Source organism: Strongylocentrotus purpuratus, unplaced genomic scaffold (genome assembly GCF_000002235.5).
Source record: "Strongylocentrotus purpuratus isolate Spur 01 unplaced genomic scaffold, Spur_5.0 spur5_scaffold_1, whole genome shotgun sequence".
Taxonomy (NCBI): domain Eukaryota; kingdom Metazoa; phylum Echinodermata; class Echinoidea; order Camarodonta; family Strongylocentrotidae; genus Strongylocentrotus; species Strongylocentrotus purpuratus.
The window spans coordinates 4,775,933-4,796,336 of record NW_022145594.1 but is presented as its reverse complement, the minus strand read 5'-3'; the positions used below and the strand labels follow the sequence as shown (position 1 = coordinate 4,796,336).

Here is a 20,404-nt window from a genome sequence, read left to right as displayed (position 1 = left end):
CCAAAAGTTTCAGCCCGCCTACAAATATTATGGGAGGGGCCTGTATAGATGCTCCATGAATTTGACCTCTGAACAACACAACTTCCGGTGAAGTAACTAACACTACTCTACTACACCTAGCTATGATAACGACAATTAAAGATAAAGGTGAGTTCTGGTAATGCGATTGCATTGCGAAAGAAAAGGTGTGGAATGGATCAGAAAAAGTTGGTCATGTAGCATGTAGTTTTGCAAGGTTCTGGAGTCATCCAAATCATAATAAATTTGGCCCAGTCTTGGTAAAGTAACAAGCACTGTACACAGAAAGATGTATATGGGACTTCACAAATGATGTCGGGGCTAGCTTACCTTGATTTCCTTATCTGTATATGCTCATTACTCAGTCAGTATACATTTTCTTCCAAAATTGTATGGCACATGACATTTATTTGTCATCTTGAACATTCAGTGTAAGTTTCGTTTGATTCTGTGAGAATTCATTTGTTTTGTTAAACAGAACTCAAGTTTATCTTTAATTGAAGAGGTAATATCTGTCCATAGAACAACTAGTTAAACCACATTTAGAACCAATTTTCCATTTTGCAGAATGTTCCCCTTGTGAAGTGTGATTACAAAAAGTAGTATCTATCACAGTATCAGATTTAACATAATAAACATGTTATATCAAGGAAATGCTAGTATTTACAATTAGGGCCGATGTGCCGTGCTTTACGGCCTAAAACATTATTTGGCATTTGTTTGCTACAGCCTTTCGATTATCCTGCTCATAGCTAGAAGGGCGTTAACTCTTTGTTATAGTATGATGAGTGAACGCCCTTCTGACTTCAGACAGTCTATTTACAAATAGCCGACTCAGTCGAATATATTTTATACAATGACAACGCTAAAAGGATAAATATAAGACACACTCATAGACAATATAATTATAAGTTCAAAATATTTATAGATAAAACAGAAGGCAAGCCGAAGGATAATTTTTAATGAAAAAAAATATTTCAAAAACAATGCTGATGCTGCTGATGCTGCTGCATGATTATATTTAAATATAATATGATAAAGATGATAAAGAAATTAATCATTATCATCCTCATGGTGGCTTTAACAAATAACAATCATTTTAAATATACAAAAAAAAAACTTTCTATGTTAAAGTAGTCGTGAGACTCGTTTCAATGACGTTACAATAACAGACACTTAACCTTATGTTACAGTTACAACCATGACAATACAAGTTATACAACGATCGCCAAAATGTAATACTCTCTGGGCAGACATTCACATCTATATACAAATATTGCATCTAAAACATCTCAAATACCAATGATGACAAAATGGATTTTTATTTTGTTTAAGAAAAAAAATTGGTGATTGGACATAAGATCGACAAAGAGGGAGGTGCATATAGTTTCCATGCAGGTATAATGAACAGCGAGTTCTGCAGGTCAGATCAAGCATGGCAGCCAAAAATCATTGTCAGTTACAACGCATCACACAATGAACAGAGTCAGAGATTTTCGGGCTGAAGACTAATGTCTACACATAGCCCTAAATAGCTGACAAGGCAGTTACGTGTAAACAGCACACTGAGCAGCGACATTTAAAACAAAATTAAAATTACGGTCTATTCTAGCAGACTAGCTGAATTTGTCTTCAGTAGATATCAAGTTGGAACACTTCTTCCTCGAGTATAAATTATGCAATATTCCTACCTAATAGTTGGGCTCTCAGACGGAGAGGCGTTGTGGCGTGCGCCTGTAATCCAGCTAATAGTGGAAGTTACAAACTGATTCAGCCGAAGACGTAGGTTCGAAACTGAGTCACGTCTTTCGGATGGTGACGTTAAAGGTCGGACCCCAGACGTAAATAATCATATATGATTGATATACACGTCTGTAAAAACCCAATTACACACACACCTCCTAATATTGGTTCCACATTTTCCCAATTTCCATTCACCAAATTCAGGAAATAATAGTAGGCCTACTTGTATGTCATTGGTTGGTTCATACACACTATATCACAACAACGTACGAATTTGGTCTCACACACATATTTTTTTGGCGGGAAAGTAGAATTGATTAAGTACCCTTGCTTGGAGTCAGTTGATGGTAGAAATTAACTATGTTGATGGGATGGGATCCCTCTTCATCAAATAATTATTGCAGCAAGTAGATATTTGAACACACAGATGTTCAAGGGGGTACGGTTGAATTGTTCAGTTGATAAAGGAATGCCTACCCTTGTATAGAATCAGCTGGTGGAAGATTGTAACCATGGTGATAACTTATCACCATTGTTACGATCTTCCACCAACTAAAGATTCGTTCTTCATCAATTAATGCAGCATCAAGTGGATTTTGTCACCCGAGTATTTTTTGGCAGAAATGTGGAATTGCTGAAACACCTTTGGCATCAGTTGATGGTATGTTGTACTCTCCGAATCTACAGGAGTGGAAGGAGTGAAAATTTATAACAGGGATCCTTTCAGTTTAGAGTGCTAATCCACGCTCAAATGAGTGAAATCCACTCTTAAAAGCAGAGAAAACTACTCCAAGTAGTGGTTTTGGGTTAATCATTTGAGAGTGGAACTTACAGTACTGAACATGGATTTCTCTTAAAAGGGTGGATTTCCACTCCTACATGTCACGCAATCGCAAAGGTTTTCAAAAAATCAACCTAAAGTAATTGTCCATTACAAAATATTAAACGTGCGAACATTGCAGGAACGTATTATGTAAACCGATAATGATTACAATGGAACGTACAATAGAGTTTCGAAGTTGCCTTTGGGGATTTCTCGAAAGTCCTTTGACATCGGTTTTCATTTATTTAGTTTAGTTTAGTTAGTTTAATGAGTAACCATAGTGATGGGGTGGAGTAGATCTTCATCCATTGAACTCGGAGATGATGGCGTAGAAGGTGAGAAGGAGACCGCCAATCTAAGAAGAAGAACAGAGGAAAAGAGATTTTTTTAAAATATATATTTTGTTATCCTTTCTCATCAGAATTTAGCGTATCTTTTTTTTCTTCAATTTTTCTCTGTCACAAGAGTCTCCTTATTTTAGATCTTGTTTTAATTTCCCCCGTTTTTCTTTGCACCCTTTTGCTTAATTCGAATCCGTTTTTCCCCCATCTATTTCGTACACTACCCCACCCCAGACTATCTGTGTGTGTGTGTGTGTGTGTGTGTGTGTGTGTCTCTCTCTCTCTTTCTCTTTCTCTTTATCCCACTGTCTCGTACAAACACACAAATACACTGTTTCTTGATATTTCAAGGTAGGCCTGTATTTCTCTGTTTGATATTCCCTCTCCTAATCGTCACGATCCCTTGTACTGCAATAATACATAACTTTCTTCGTAATTTGATTTGTACTTACCGTTAAGATGAACGGTTTTGTAATGGTAACCAAGTCGAATATCGTGTATCCTATGGGATCACCGCTCACTCTGTTCAGGAATACATTCATCTGAAGAAAAAAAACATTTAAAATATTTCAGGAATACATTCATCTGAAAGAAACATTCGAAAAATGACTTAGGTCAAAAAGGGGGAACTGCAGCTATTTTTTTTTTATTTTTATTTTTATTTTTTTTTTTGGGGGGGGGGGGGGGGGGGGTAATAACAAGCAATAAGCAAATGAGAGAAAAAGATCGGTGAAATTTTAAGGAAAATCCTATGTCAAAAAGTAAGAACGTTGTGAAATTCTAAAGGTGTTGTCGATCGCACACAGATTCTGGAACGGACCTGGGCTAAATTTCTCTGTCAAGTTTGCTCTTGGCCAATCATTTTCCAAGATTTTAGTAGCTTATAACAGTTATTGTAACTTGTTATTGATATCCAGTTTTATGGAACAGGGCCCTGGTTCAAGCAATGAACACTTGCCTGGAGTGACGTAAGGGACTGTAGGTACTGGGGATTCCCTAGCGTTTGAAAGGAAACATAAAATGGATGTTAGAAATATTGTAATCATTTTATATGCGTATTATAGAATAAATTAATCAATCAATCAACGAATAAAGTTGTTATTTGGGGGGAAAGGAAAATGCAAGAAGTTTGAAACAAAGGTAAAGGTGACTGGTTTGTTAACCTTCTTTATTTTTCTAGAAGACGAGGAAATGTTCTTACCTGCATGATTTCCTCGTTCGTGATGTTCCATAGATTGACCAAGAAGAGTCTTTCTCTGGGATCATGTGCCTGTCAAGATGAAAGAGATGAGGAGGTAGAGTTAAATCGTTAAACAAGGAGAGGGAAGAAGATAGAGGGGGAGAGGGAAAGAGAAAGAAAGAGAGAGAGGATAAAAAGGCGCCTATCGTCAAAAATATTTCATAAAATTTCTAATTATTCATATCTATCTACTTATATTGGCTTTCCTACTATGGTATAATTCTTGTTTCAGAGCTACATGCAAGAACAGCCCAATCCAAGGCGTCATTGGTAGTTGCCAAGCGTAACGTTAACTGAAATTGTCTTTGCAACAATTGTATTAGTTGAGGCAATGTTCCATTTTACTATAAAATTACTGGGAAGGATGCGAGGGCATATTGTTAGTAAGAACCATTTGTAGTAGGATTCATCAAGTCTTTACCTTCATATCACTATGAAGTTGAACACACGATCTATGCGCAACAACATTGGTTTATTTTATTTCGTGATAGATGGAGGTACGTCCAGCTTCCCAAAATAATGGAATCTTGTTTGTCATTGCACCTTTCTTTGTCAAACGTATGTATCCATCATTCTACTGTTTTCTGCTTTGAGAAAAATTGAACAAAGACTTCGTTTGAAAAGAGAAAAGTCTTTACCTTTGTACTTGAAATAGCTGCGATCCAAGACACGATGATGACGTTGATGAAGATGTTAATCATCCACGTCCAGTAAAAGAACCACCCTGACAATCCCAGCTCGTAAGAGGGCGAAGTGATGATTCGGTACAACAAGAACACCGCCAGTGGAGCCATAGTCGCGTAGGTCACCAGGTTGACATAGGTAAACAGACCGTCGTTGGATGTGTCTAACGCCGTACACAGCGCTTCGTGCTGTCTTCGGAGAACTTCGAAATCTTTCGGGAAGCACCCGTCGATTCGGGCTTTGCGCAAGGACTTCTCGATTCGCAGATCGAGTTTGACGAATTGCCTGGAGAGGATGATGCAGATGAGAACGAAGAAGAGAAGAGGGAAGATCCAGGCGGCGAAGTTGAAGAGGAAGATGATTCCGAAGAGGACGTGGAGCGGGGAGCTGTAGTACATGGGTGCGATGAAGACGAGGCTGTTGTTGCGGAAGGTCTCGATGGGGAGATAGGCGTTGGCAGCCTGGTTGAGGCAGTGAATGACGACGAAGATGATGGCGACGATGGTACACGCCCAGCTGGCTCTTTTCAGCCACTTCTTATCCACAGCCGTCACAGGGTTGCTCTGAATGGCCGACTCGAAGTGATGAAAGAATATGGATACTTTATTCTTTTTGGACAAACAGTAGAAGAAGACGGAGGAGTTGAGGGCGCACTGCAGGGTGAAGATGGAGAAGATGACCTTAGGGACGATCTTGATTGGATCACGGTAAGATCCGATGAAGAAAGCTGGAGCGTACCGGAGAGTGTTGAACCACAGCAAAATCTGAGCCAGGATGCAATAGTTCTTCTGGTTAAAGATCTTCTTGAACCTAGTCTTTGGTGGGGGATTATGTAGAGGATCAACAACATATCCGTGCCAAAGACCAAAGAACGCCATGCATTTAATGAGTGGTCCTAGGAGAGCGTAGAACTCCATGTCGATGTCTTTCATGTAGTCTAGAGAGCTCAGGCCCTTTTCATTCTCTTCAATTTCCATTGACACCGTCATTTCCAATGGCCTTTTCGTCGTCTCTGTCGTCTGTCGCTTCGCGAGCGGGGTTCCATGGAGTGGTGTTCCATTGGATGTTTTTAAGGGCGGTAATTCGAAACCTTCGTGGGTCATAGAGGGCGCTGTGCCATTGGTCCATGCGTTGCCCACCTCGTTTTCGGTGCCGTCTTCAACCAGTGGTGATACACTGCTGCGCGACATTGTGATCAGTGCTTCAGTCGCTCAGAAAGACAAACACCAAATAAGCCTGAAAAGACAAAAATAACAATAAAATGAGTACATGTAAGCAATAATAATAATAATAATAATAATAATAATAATAATAATACACATTATTTATAAGGCGCTTAATACTGGTGTCTCTAAGCGCACCATATTCTGACTAAACAATTATTTACCAAAACTTATAATAAACACACAATGATGACCTGGGTTTGATATGGTATGAAAGGATTCTTGTAACATTAATTTGAATACTTGATTATATTATTATAAGGGCAATCATGTTTTCAAAGAGTACACATTCGGCTAAAATTTAGCTTTAACGTGAAGAGTGTGTCTTCAGCGCTTAAATAAAAAGGATTCGATAGTAAGATCTGCTCGGATAAACTTGGAAGGCAATTTGAAATCTTTGCGGTAGTAGAGTCTGCAGTACTCTTACAGTATGGGAATGAACGCTCTCCCCTGAAGTTATGTTTTATGTTCTACAAGAAGATTTTTGTCTCAACACAAAACATCCACCCGGGCAGCGTTCCCGTCGTGAGTACAATATAGCCGACAACCTATTAAAACGGGTACAAAATGGGCTACAATCTTAACTGAACCTGTTCAAGACTGGAAGAAACGTTACACTATTTCTTTAAAATGTTGCGTTTCCACGAAATGTCGTTATTTTCAGTCAAGAATTTTACATTGAATACTAGGTGTCGGCAAATATCTTCACATTATGGGCATAATTATAGATAATCATAATTTATGTACATTTTGCTTATCCTCTGTTGAAAGTATTTTACACTTGTTTTGGGAATGCCCTGTTACTCATCAATTCATTCAAGACTTCCAAAGCTCTATTCTAAAACGAAGCGCTTTTAAATATTTGTTTGGTTTTCCAGATGGTACGCAATCTATCTTTAATTTTGTCATTTTATAGACAAAACACTATATACTCTCTGCGAAATACAAAAGGGAACGGCTATCTTTGAATTATTTTAAGAAGATGCTTAGACGTTGTTATGAAGTTGAGCGGGTTCTTTTTATCAGTATTAAACGCAATAAATTTGTTGTATTACTTGATAAATGGAGACATGTGAAACTGAAGTAACAATGTTTGTTTTACCCAAATATGTCACAAATTGTATTTTGTTCCAATCTATTGTTTTGTTCTTGCTCAAGAATGATTGAATAAAAAAATTCTTTGGAAAAATTATAAATAACGGGTATAAAGGTACTATGTCCCTTTTGCAGCCAATCTCAAATTCTGTAGAACTTTGCAGGAATTATGAATATTTCAAGTATGTCCTATCTGTGAATTTTAAACATTAGCAGTGTCCTAATATTCAAATTATGCAAGGAAACCCGTTTGCTTGCTAGACTTCACTGTCAGACACTATAGAGTGACTGACTGGCTTTTTTTCTTCTTTGGTAATAACATACATAAAGTGAGCTGTAAAGGGTACATGAGCATTTGTCTTCATCAATAACCCACTTCTTGTGATGGTCCAAATTATACTGATTGAATCTTTGCGCAGCATAAAACGTATGACCATTTGGTACAATGGTCTGAATATCAAGACTATTACTTATTGGCTCTATAGCTCCTAAGTCGATTTGACAACTAATAGTCGTTATTTTCCCACTTGAAGACATTTTCAAGCCATATTTTTTTAGGAAAGTTCTAAATTAGTATTATCTTTCAAATGCCGTTGGAATTTAACCTTTTCATTTTTTGGCCTGCAAATGGGACATAGTACTTTTAATTTGTCTTAGTTCTATTTCATGTGTCTGGTTGTCTCCAAAACAACTTTTACTGTATATTTCAAACGGGCTTGGCAACTATTTGCGCAATAGCAGATGAAGGTCATTTGTAAAACCTATCGAGACGAATGGTGTTCATGCAATTTTTGTAATCATTACTCATTAATGCACCGATGATACATTGTACAGAGTGCCGAAGTGTGACGTCATTGTGACGTCATACTGGCCAAGTTGTCAAGGTTGCTGGTTCCAAACAATTTGTGCAAAACATTGGTGCGGTGGTCATGCCAGGCCAACCCCATGCCCTGCTCAAGCCCATAGCTCGAGCCATTTTGCGATAAACCTCATGCGCAGGCTCTGTTGTTTAGAACCAGTAACCTGGACGACGAGGAGAGAAAATGACGCTAGCACTTCGGTACTCAGATGAAAGTACTCTTATCAAGAGTGCAAACGAGATATTCATGAAGCACATCCATCAATTTTAAGTGGTCTGTAAGTTTTCCATCTTCTAATTGTACACTACATGTCTTACTTCGGGTCAAACTGCGTCGTTACACTTTACATCCTCCCAGGCAACATCATTAAGTCGACATCCATACAAAGAACTTATTTCATTTCCTCGTTGATTGCTCTTACATTAAACCTTCAACACAATGCACGAAGATGTAATCCAAAGACAATAGGGGATTTTCGTTTGTGTGGATGAGGACGGCGTTCACGTCCTCTAACGATGCGAATTGACGTCAGACACCCGTCCTGTTCACTACCTTATAACCCTTTTTGTTTTAAGTCGACACACGTTCTCTACACGATGACGTAATGGCCCCGCACGCGCTTATTCACTTTCTCCTTCTTTCACTTCTTATTTTGTTCTTCGTTTATTATTCTATTATACTCTCTCTATTTTTCTTATGATATTCTTTGTTTTTCCTTCTTCCATCTTCTCTTCTATCTTTCCATTGTCTATTCTTTATCATTTTCTATTTCTGTCTTTCCTAATGTTATTGTTGTTGTTATCATTCTATCATTTTTCTTTCTATCTTTCCTCATATTATTCTTTGTTTCTTCCTTCTATGATCTTCTCTTAAGTTATTCTTTGTTTTTATCATTCTATCACTTTCTCTTTTTGTATTTCCTTATGTTATTCTTTGTTTTTTCCTTCTTTCACCTTCTCTTTCTGTCTTTCCTTATGTTATTCTTTGTTTTTTCCCTTCTTTCACTTTCTCTTTCTGTCTTTCCTTATGTTATCCTTTGTTTTTTTCCTTCTTTCACCTTCTCTTTCTGTCTTTCCTTATGTTATTCTTTGTTTTATCCTTCTTTCACTTTCTCTTCAGTCTTTCCTTATGTTGTTCTTTGTTTTTTCCTTCTTTCACCTTCTCTTTCTGTCTTTCCTTATGTTATTCTTTGTTTTTTCCTTCTTTCACCTTCTCTTTCTGTCTTTCCTTATGTTATTCTTTGTTTTTTCCCTTCTTTCACCTTCTCTTTCTGTCTTTCCTTATGTTATTCTTTGTTTTTTTCCTTCTTTCACCTTCTCTTTCTGTCTTTCCTTATGTTATTCTTTGTTTTTTTCCTTCTTTCACCTTCTCTTTCTGTCTTTCCTTATGTTATTCTTTGTTTTTTCCTTCCTTCACTTTCTCTTTCTGTCTTTTCTTATGTTATTCTTTGTTTTCCCTTCTTTCACCTTCTCTTTCTGTCTTTCCTTATGTTATTCTTTGTTTTTTTTCCTTCTTTCACCTTCTCTTTCTGTCTTTCCTTATGTTATTCTTTGTTTTTTCCTTCCTTCACTTTCTCTTTCTGTCTTTTCTTATGTTATTCTTTGTTTTCCCTTCTTTCACCTTCTCTTTCTGTCTTTCCTTATGTTATTCTTTGTTTTTTTTCCTTCTTTCACCTTCTCTTTCTGTCTTTCCTTATGTTATTCTTTGTTTTTTTCCTTCTTTCACCTTCTCTTTCTGTCTTTCCTTATGTTAGCCTTTGTTTTTTCCTTCAATCATCTTCTCTTATGTTATTCTTTGTTTTTATCATTCTATCACTTCTCTTTCTGTCTTTCCTTATGTTATTCTTTGTTTTTTCCTTCCTTCACTTTCTCTTTCTGTCTTTTCTCATGTTATTCTTTGTTTTCCCTTCTTTCACCTTCTCTTTCTGTCTTTCCTTATGTTATTCTTTGTTTTTTTTTCCTTCTTTCACTTCTCTTTCTGTCTTTCCTTATGTTATTTTTGTTTTTTCCTTCCTTCACTTTCTCCTTCTGTCTTTTCTTATGTTATTCTTTGTTTTCCCTTCTTTCACCTTCTCTTTCTGTCTTTCCTTATGTTATTCTTTGTTTTTTTTTCCTTCTTTCACCTTCTCTTTCTGTCTTTCCTTATTTTATTCTTTGTTTTTTTCCTTCTTACACTTTCTCTTCAGTCTTTCCTTATGTTATTCTTTGTTTTTTCCCTTCTTTCACCTTCTCTTTCTGTCTTTCCTTATGTTATTCTTTGTTTTTTTCCTTCTTTCACCTTCTCTTTCTGTCTTTCCTTATGTTATTCTTTGTTTTTTTCCTTCTTTCACTTCTCTTTCTGTCTTTCCTTATGTTATTCTTTGTTTTTTTTCCTTCTTTCACCTTCTCTTTCTGTCTTTCCTTATGTTATTCTTTGTTTTTTTCCTTCTTACACTTTCTCTTCAGTCTTTCCTTATGTTATTCTTTGTTTTTTCCCTTCTTTCACCTTCTCTTTCTGTCTTTCCTTATGTTAGCCTTTGTTTTTTCCTTCTATCATCTTTTCTTATGTTATTCTTTGTTTCTTCCTTCTATTACCTTTTCTTATGTTATTCTTTGTTTTCTTAATCATTCTATTACTTTCTCTTTCTGTTTTTACTTTCTGATTTACGCTGCGATGTAGCAAGATGACGTCATTCTGACGACGGGTCACTAGTTTTCTGACGAACCTCAAATCATCGATGAACGGGTTCGCAAATGTGGCCTGACGACGCCAGACGACCCGACGCATGCGCAGATCGCGGAAATGACGTCACATATTAGACGTCGACTATGTCGACGTGACAAACGAAAACCCCCTAATATGTCGATCGCACCCGTCTTTAAAGCTCTGTTACGTAACAATCGCTATTGATTCCATTTCTTTGATCGAACGTCGATCTATACTTAAGGACTACACTGCAGTAGAAGAAAGCCCTTCAAAATACAGACGTAGAAGTACATCTAGTTAATGAGGTTTGCCACATTAACCAACCTGACTTGGTGATGGTGGTTCAGCTTTTTCTCTTCAACATTAATGTCAACAAAAAAGCGCGGCAGGCGCATGAAAATATTTCGTTAAAGCAAGATGAGTAATTGCTTGGCGACGCTACATGGTTTATTTTTAAGTATAGCTTTGGTTAAATCAGGGGGGGGGGGGGAGTTATAAGCGATGAATAAATGATACTAAATGCCAATATGCCACTATGATGCACACTATTCACCGAGGGTTTTTTTTTGGTATGAGTGGGATTGAGGAGCTTTCTTAGCTTTATGTTCTACAAGGGAGCAGGGCTTGATTCGATCGAGGTGCCGGTGGGGTACGGTCGAGGTGGGTGAGGTGGGATGTGCGGTGGCGTGTGTTTGGGGTGTGGTGGGTAGGCAACATGAAATGACAGGGGTTCCTTGCTCCCTTAGTATTTAAATCTTAATTAAACCCTTATCTGACTTGGATTATCTGGAACCAAGATTATTGAGCAGTAGAAAATGCCATCCATATTGTGGCACTAAAGAATGCCCAGGGGCTATTTGCTCAACGTGCCAAGAACGATGATTATTCCAATTGTAACCATCTTCAAAAGTACAGGTATATTAAGGGACTTGTTAAGTCTTCTCTCTGGCCTCGGTTCGAGCTATTTGTGTAGGATTAAAAATCCACATTCGTGCACGGAAATCATGTAGACCCAAATCATCAAAGGACTTACAAGCTTAGTCGTATCGAATGTGTCACTATTTGCTTAAAATCAATTCCACCCTGCAGGCACTTTCCTTCTCTTTGTATTTATCATTATTACTCTTTTAGTCTTTAGTCACCTCATCTTCTTTTTCTTCTCGTATTTTTTCATCATCTTCTTCTCCTTCTTGTTCCTCTTCCTCCTCTTTTTTGTTGTTGATGTTTTTGTCTCCTCCTCCTCCTTTTCTTCTTTCTTCTTCTTTTTCTTTTTCTTCTACTTCGTCTCCTTCTTTTCCTTCTCCTCCTCCTTTATTTCCTCCTTTTTCCTTCCTCCTTCTTCATTTTCTTTTTTCCTTCCTCCTTCTTTATATTATATTACATTACTTATTCTTAAACTTACGCATCTTCTTCAATGCCCGTTTTAATTTTTCTGACCACCTTCTCCACCTCGATCTATCTTCGATTTGCATCTAAATCCCCTGAGGAAAAAGGGAATAAGTTGGAAGATGTAAAAGCCTAAAAAAGAGGCATTTAAAGCCTTTAAGGAATACTATAAATAAATTAGGACATGTAAGAGGGCTTAATATCATACGGATTCTTTGGTTGCGAACCGCCTCGGGGAAGGGTGGGGGGAAGTAAAATCCTTGAATTATCATTAGTGGTTCGATCTATTTCCATTATTGTTGAATTCGTGGTGGGGCTTTGCGATCTGGATGGGGAGGGCTTGGTTTATTGATCACGCGGATACGCCTGATTGCAAAGTAAAATCCTTGAATTATTATATGTAGGTTCGATCTATTTTCAGTATTGTTGAATCCATGTGGGGCTTTAGGATTTAGAAGGGGAGGGGTTGGTCCGTTGGTCCGTTGGTCAAGCGGACACGCTTAATAGCATACCATAGGCTACAATTAATCCCTTAATTATGTCTCCAGGCATGGTCATCCCATCGAAATCCAAGTTTGAGTTCGTTGGGTCATCCACTCATTTAGGAGACATATTTAATAGGGCACGTCGATCCGTTATGGAGTGCAATCTTCCTCAAAATAAGAGTGGAATCTAGCCTAAAGTAGTAGTTTAAATGAATCAGTATGGGAGAGGATTCCTCAAACTTCTGAGCTTGAATTTCCCACTCCCAAACAAAGTAATCCCTAATCTTAACTTCTCAAGAAAGTAAATTCTCACTCATGTACACGCAGAGACCGAGATCGACGGTCAATAATCACCGATTGTCATTTTTCTCTCTTGTTACTTCATAATTTTCTCTATGTTTATTTTCATTTTTTTTTTATTTAATCGAAGCTGACATGGGTAAACATATTTTACTATGAAATAGTTTCCAGCAAAAGCTCAAGAACTTTCAAATAAAGAAAAAAATAATCTCACTCAAAACATAACAAAAGAGAAATAAGGAGAAAGAGAGATTATAATGAAAGCAAAATTGAAAAAAGGCACACAATTGGGAACTTAAAAATCAAACTATGTGTAAAACAACATAAGATAAAAGGGTAATACATATTAACTCTATAGAACGCTATAGAATGCAGGAAAACAAACCCTTCTAGTAGTGCCCCTTTATAAAATCGAACTACCCCCTCAACCCCCTCCAAAGCAACAAACCTGTTGTTTCTTTTTCATTTACCAATTTGTTTATTTATCTCCAAGCCGAGCATTACCTACACTCAACGCTATGACAACTACATAACTACTATATATACATACATATTCTTCCGTCACTTGTTGACAAAATAGTTTTGTTTTTGTTACTTCTTCTTAGATTCCATGTCATCCAAGGTTTTTTCCATTACATGTTTTTCCGTTGGTATTATGTTAACAACATGCTCGGAACACTCTATTACTCATCTAACACCATGCCTTGGGCTTTTCCGTCTGGCAATTAATCTTGTTCTTTGAATTGTTGGTGTTCAGTCAAATTTCCGATCTGGGCGTTTTGTCATAATTATAGAGTTGCCCGGTAAGTGGTTTTTCGTTCTTTTGTCGGTGTACCCAACTATTTCCTTGTATTTCTTCATATGCATTCTTGCTCTTTATATCCCAGTCGCGCCAACAAGGCCGTGGCCGACACGAGACCGAAGACGTAATGAGATCACCACGAACGGCTAAATTTCCCTCGGACGGTAGGCCTGTTTCCATAAGCTCGAGATTGCAAATTAGCCCGCTATTTCTGATTTGGAAAATAATCCCGAATCTTCCAATCGCGTTTTAATCAGCTCGAGACTTGACCTCGAAACTTGAAACTCGAGCTCGAGATGTTTTGCTCAGCGTTCGCGAATAGTGCGAGTATTCGGGCTGGTGAAAACGCACCGGACAAATAACGCGATATTTTGCAAACTAGTCCAAGATATCTTGGGATGATTATCTCGACCAAATATCCCGATAATTGCAACTTCGGGGTGATGAAGATGCAAATTACCTGGATAATTTGCGCTCGGGATAGTTAAAATATCGGGATATTCGGCAATCTCGAGCTGTTGAAAACCGGCCTAGTGTGGAGTCGGATTGGTGGTATAATTCTGGGGTATCACCGGTATAAACTACATGGAAGCAAATTACAATCCTCTAAATTAAAACAAATCAAACGAAAAAAATATATAGTTGAAGCGTCAAGGACTACTAATTACCTATACTGCTATTTCTTTTTCTAAGCGCTGGCCACATACATGACGTGGGCGCAACAATCTATACACATTTCATTGTCATGAGCAAACATTAATAAGTAAGCCGATTGCATCACAACAAAATCCATAGCGTGCTACTCATGTAGAGTGACGTACATTAATCACAAATCAATTGCAACTCTTTTCCTTCTTTAGATAAAAAGCACATTTTAACAATTCCTATTTCATCTAGTATTTTATACACGCTTTCAACACCCTATATTCGATCTCACAAAATGTTTTTGTAATGCACTCTCGCCCACAAAAATCCATACCCGTATCTATGCGTGGTAAATGTGTGGAGGATAGACGTATATTCAGCGAAAATCAATAACAGTTCTTGTTCTTGCTTCTTTCACTGGCATTTGAAGAGTTCATGATGGGATAGGGAGTGAGCTGAGGGATGTCAAAAGTATTCTCTAATTTCGTTTCATGCTTTCCACTGGAATCTATTAGCATTCAATATCGATTTTTACTTGACAATTGGGAAAAACTAGATTGTTGGCAGGAGAGTCTTAAAGTGCAATGCGGGTATTAAACCCTGCATGCTAATCTATCATGATTCGATGGCAACCTGTACCGGGACTACCGGCCCGGACAACTACCAATGGACGCAAACGATGCGCGCACATTATGTTAATATTTAAACATCATATAGCCTACTTCTTGCGGATCTGAGATATATATATGTACATATTTTCATTAATAACAGTGATAAATCTCGATTTACACAGCGCTTATTAAATACGAAATACCGTCTCTAAGCGTCATACAGTCAGGTAAAATAACCACACCACATATATTGTGTATTATACCACGGTCTTCGGATTTTTCCTCTCACTGTGGAGTATTCATACCATACGGTAGTTTTACAAATAATACAAATGACACCACAAATACAAAACCATCCAACAAACAACAAGCATAAAACAAAGTAAAGAATTATTTTTTTTCTTCTAAACAAAATTCTCGCCAGCTAAGGGCGCTATAACCAATACCGGGAACAAATACAACCCCAACCCATAAAAGAGAGAAATTCCTACCCCCCCCCCCTTTTTTTTTTGTCATAGCATACTGTACAACATTATCTTGCTGATTGTATTTCAACCAACTTAGTTTTCATTTGAATAATAAATAAGTAGAAATGAATTCCAACAATCAGATTCGATTGACACGTTCGCCATAGCACAAATAGCAAGTCTCATAAACTTCTCCCAACACAAAAAGCAAAGACCAGCCTCGGAGTCCTGGGCTGCGTTTCACGAAACCGTCACAGTACAAGTTCAGCGACATCCTATTGAAACGTGTCTTAAACTTAATACACGCATTTCAATGGGATGTCGCTGAACTTGTACTTATGACGGTTTCGTGAGACGCAGCCCAGAGAAATCAACTCAAGGGCAATTTCAATACCCTATTGTATATCCAACAGAAATCCTGTTCTGATTACGTAATACGCAATTGACATTGTAATGATCCCACATTAAGGTAGATGACGTACAAAGGCAATTGAAATTGGCTTAGGTTGGATTTGAGTACTTGAGATTGTGTTTCTAGTTCAAGTACGACGTAGGAGACAAGTTGTAATCCGCCTATAATCAAAATAATCCCCTCGGCGTCTAATAAGCATTCAATACACTGTACATACGGATTACATGGTGACGACCTTGACGTCTCACTTGAAATAGTAGGGACTTTTAGATTTGCACGACGACATAGGGTCAGTCACCCCACTTTTTTTAAATATTATTATTATTCTGTTAATTACGATTACATAACCTCTGATTATATTTAGATAATTGATTACATTAATGAGCTGCAATCGAACAATCAAGGGCCTATTGTTGAAGCCTTTAGAGTTTTTTTTTCTTTAAAAGATGACGCAAAAGGATGATACGTCTTTCGGAATGTGACGTACGGTCGGCCAACAGACGTAAATAATCATATCTGATTGATACACGTCTGTAAATATCCAATCTTTACACATACACTCTGAAATTAACTTTTTTTCTAAATAGGCTTTGCGATCGCATTAAATTTTTACGTAACATTCGATGTTTATTCATACCGTATTCAATATTGTTGCATTAGCTGCGATCACGATTTAATGATCGCTTGATAATTGAATAATTAAAGGCATATTGCTAATTTCTTTGGAATAGATTACACGGTGATTTACGGAAGGTAACTAATTTGTGCCGATATTGATTGCCCTCATTGATTTAATATTCATAGTACACCAGTTGCGTGAAGTTATTTGAGGATTATAATAATATCAAGAGTAGAAAGTGAATTAACTCTATGAGTCAACGTCCTTTTGGCTCCAAACAGACTGAACGATATAACTGCACGGATAGGAGTTCTTAAATATATTAATTTATTTATTAAGTTTTATTTTAGTGGGGTAGTTCTATTCAAGCCCCCCAACAAATTAATGGCCTGCTTTTCAAGGAAGCACTACATTATACAGGTACATAAAATAACATCACATTTAATACAAAACAAAACAAATTTAAAACAGAACTACGTAATATAAAATAGTATAACAATTTTATTTAAAAAATGGATGCTCCACACAAATACATTACAACATTATTTTAAATAACAACAACAATAGCCAGGGCCTACAGCCCATTTATTTATTATCTTTAAGACAATTAATGCCGTGCTTCTTATAATTAATACATTGGTGGGTAATAAAGATGTATAAGATGTTAATTGATTGACGGACAAAATATTGATCAGTAGATTTAGTTCATTAAATTGTTGATTAACAGTAGATTGGTTGCAGAAGATTGAAGAAAAAGTACTTTGACCGCAAATAATAACTTCTAATTAGATACACGCAGTTTAACATGCTGGTGGGCTTCCTTTCCGTAAAAAGGAATTTTCGATTTTTCTCATTGGCATTGAGAAAATCTTTACTCAACGCTGAGTAAGTTATTTCCTGAGTTGCTAGTGCAACCGAAAGCTTGTATTAGATTTGTTTTTATTGTGTCACGCTGGTTGTTAATAGAAGGGAGTGGTATTACCCGCTTGGAATCATTTTTTTGCAAAAGGATATATCATCAGGAGCATAACTTTTGTATGGATATATAGTTTGGTTGAAAAAGGAAACAAAAACAAAAAATCTAATCTTGTAAAAGATACAGGATTGATTACGTCAAATATCTTTTTTTTTCCCAAAACCTCTTTTGAGTTAATTTCTTCTTGTTCTTCCTTTCCTCTTCTCCTCCTCCTCCTCCTCCCCTCCTCCTTCTCCTTCTTCTTCTTCTACCTTTCCTCTTTTCCTCCTCCTCCTCCTTTGTCTTTTTCTTCTCCCTCTCCTTCTCCTTCTTCTTCTTCCCGTAAGAGAAGGACATCGCAAGCGCGTCTTGCCTGAATACATTCTTTTAACGCTTATAGTGATTAACCAGTTCTACTATTCACATTCACATTTGTTGTTTATTCAATTGTTCAAATGAATATTCTACAGGCTCCCAGAAGTCAAAAGATAACAAGAAATATTATCTCTGAGCGCTTTTACAAATTGTCGTTAATCTCATTAACACGTCTACAAATTGAAAATGTGAGATGTTAACCATTCCTGTATCTTTTACAAAAAAATATTTACGGTTTAACATTAAATTTATTTAATCTTACATATATTCTAATAAATGTCATTAATCATAAACAATAGTCCCTGGCAAACCAGATAGTTAGGGGGGGGGGCTATATTTACAATATATCAAAAAGGAGTAATTTTCTAGCCGTGGAAGCAAATCTTTGTCCCCACTTTTATGGATTTGCCATGTAGCAATCAATCAATTGAATAATTAATAAATAAACACATATACATAAATAGATAAATAGATTAATAAAGAGATTAATTAATCAATTTATTTTTCATTCATATATATATCTAATTATTTATTCAATATTTTTTTTTGTCTTCATTCATTTGCTTAACAAATTTGTGTCATCATGGTTTTTGTTGCTGTTGTGGCAGTCAGAATTTTTGCCTTGCCCGACAACCCCATCCACAATAGGGTTGTCGAAATGAAACTGCCGATTCCTTCATATTTGTTTTTTCACGACCGTTTTGTAAATTAAATTTTAAGATATTATCTATTTTTAAAAGAACTTACGACTTTATGCAAACAACATGTTACGATATGAAAAAGTCACATATACAGTGTAGCATCAAATTTTTAGATTGATTTCATCGTAAACATTTTACAGAAAATGAAATAGAAGATGTCATTTTGTTAGCGTGAAACTGTTTGCATGTGAGTAAAACTCGGTTTTGCGTGATACACTATAGTATTGTTCCCGTTAAGTTTAAATTACTTTTCTCACCTCTTGTTATAAATGATATGATTGTGACAGTAACGGTTCTGTGTTCTTTATAAAGGGTAGTCTCTTTAGTAAATAAAAAGTGCTATGCAAGAGAGCCCTGTATAACATAACATATTTAAAATACAATTTGAAACATTGGACTTAAATAGCAAAATAGTGCAATATACAATAAACTTTATATTTACTCAGACTCAGAGCTTTATTAATCAATCTAAAAGAGTCATAGCGTCATATTCTGAGAATATATAAATACTTTCCAGAATATTGTGCCAATCATTTCCTGAAAAGATGTATGAAAACAATTATGTCAACTGTGCACAATAATTGTACAAGAAAGTAAGGGTAAAAACTTACCTTTTGAGGTGCGCTTCAGTTGAAACAACGTCGGTCGTTTACTTTACTTGTTTACTGTGTAAACATGCGGTAGAAGTTTATCGCTTCTCGATGCAAATATATCCTCTCGTCTGCTACAAAAAGTCATCTAAAACACCACTCTTTTCGATGTTTCCAACGCTTCAAATTTGGAATATACTCTCATGAAAAGAAGCAGAAAAGTACAACATGGTCGCGTTTTGAACGCCGTTTGTGATTATAGGTTTCCTTTCTAACGTAAATCTTGGTCGAGTGTTTATAACTATAGGCGAAGGAGGACGTGAAGAGGGGCTTAATACTTTTCCATTAGAAAGGATTCTTTTGATGTTGGAGGGAAGGGGATGGCACATACTCGCGAATGGACTTACAGATGATTTGTCTGACCGTTCCATTCATTCGAAGGGGTCCAATCCTTGTGTTCAAATTCACATTGAAGAGTATTTCTCACATATATTTGCTTTCTTACTCTGTTTTCGAATTACAACTAATTCTTGCTTCAACTGAAAAATTAGTCAAGATATTAAAAGAGAAGAAATGTATAGCAATCTGCGCATTCTCAAACAAAAAGTTATTTATCTTTCGCTGATGACTTTGCTACCCCCACAGGACATTATCGACTAGTCTATTGATATCCTTGTTGCAAAGAAAGGATTGTCTCTACGGCGGCCGTACATGAAGGTCCCTATATAAACTACCGCGGGCGTTGAGTGGGATAATGCGTTTATTCTCCAGTACGCTATTGAATGTCTCCTGTATCTAAGGGCACGCCAAACAAAAAAGTATAATAGTTGGACGAAGACAAGAATGGCCATTCCCAGACAGCCGAGGGCGGTATCACCGTCTAGAGGAATTACCCTCGTCTTCAGATTCTTTGATGATCCCTCGATAGTTCTTATTGTAATCATCTTGTTTACTCGTTTGATTAACTGCGCAAAGTAGCTAAAGTGGTGTCGATTGCTTGGCAAATAAAATGGACGAAGTATAGGTGTTTTCAGATTCCCAGGTGTTTTATAGTACACATAGAAGCACTATTGGAGTACATTAATAGGCTACATGTATATTTGTATGTAATTACTATTAAAATCTGCTAAATGCATTATAAGGACAGAAATGAAACGGTAGTTATATTATCATGTCATTTAATTAAAATGTGAAGAACAAACTGCCTGAATGTGAGATGGCGAATGCCCAAATAGTGGTTGTTGCCAAACTTGATGAGAGATGGCCCGCATTGCACCTATATCCACCGCCTCGTACGACTATGAATATAAGCTTAAACAGAGTGTAAATATATGAATGTAATGA

At 36.8% G+C, this 20,404-nt stretch overlaps 1 protein-coding gene across 1 annotated transcript; it reads right to left on the bottom strand.

Annotated features, from left to right (window-relative positions):
* Positions 1-483: 483 nt before the first annotated feature.
* On the bottom strand, positions 484-19,463 carry LOC100890476. The gene is made up of 5 exons (XM_003730711.3): positions 19,082-19,463; positions 4,804-6,085; positions 4,127-4,195; positions 3,378-3,467; positions 484-2,939 (listed from the first exon to the last, which is right to left on the bottom strand). Exons 2-5 carry the CDS (start codon positions 6,037-6,039, stop codon positions 2,886-2,888), a joined length of 1,449 nt encoding a protein of 482 aa, XP_003730759.2. The 5' UTR covers positions 6,040-6,085; positions 19,082-19,463; the 3' UTR covers positions 484-2,885.
* Between the last annotated feature and the right edge of the window lie 941 nt (positions 19,464-20,404).

Bases quoted from the DNA above. Each gene is read 5' to 3' on its own strand.
- LOC100890476 (XM_003730711.3), bottom strand. From the start codon at position 6,039: ATGTCGCGCAGCAGTGTATCACCACTGGTTGAAGACGGCACCGAAAAC. The intron at 3,468-4,126 runs GTAAGAACATTT...TTTTTTCTTCAG, and splicing joins CGAACGAGGAAATCATGCAG to ATGAATGTATTCCTGAACAG. The intron at 2,940-3,377 runs GTAAGTACAAAT...TCTTCTTCTTAG, and splicing joins CAAAACCGTTCATCTTAACG to ATTGGCGGTCTCCTTCTCAC.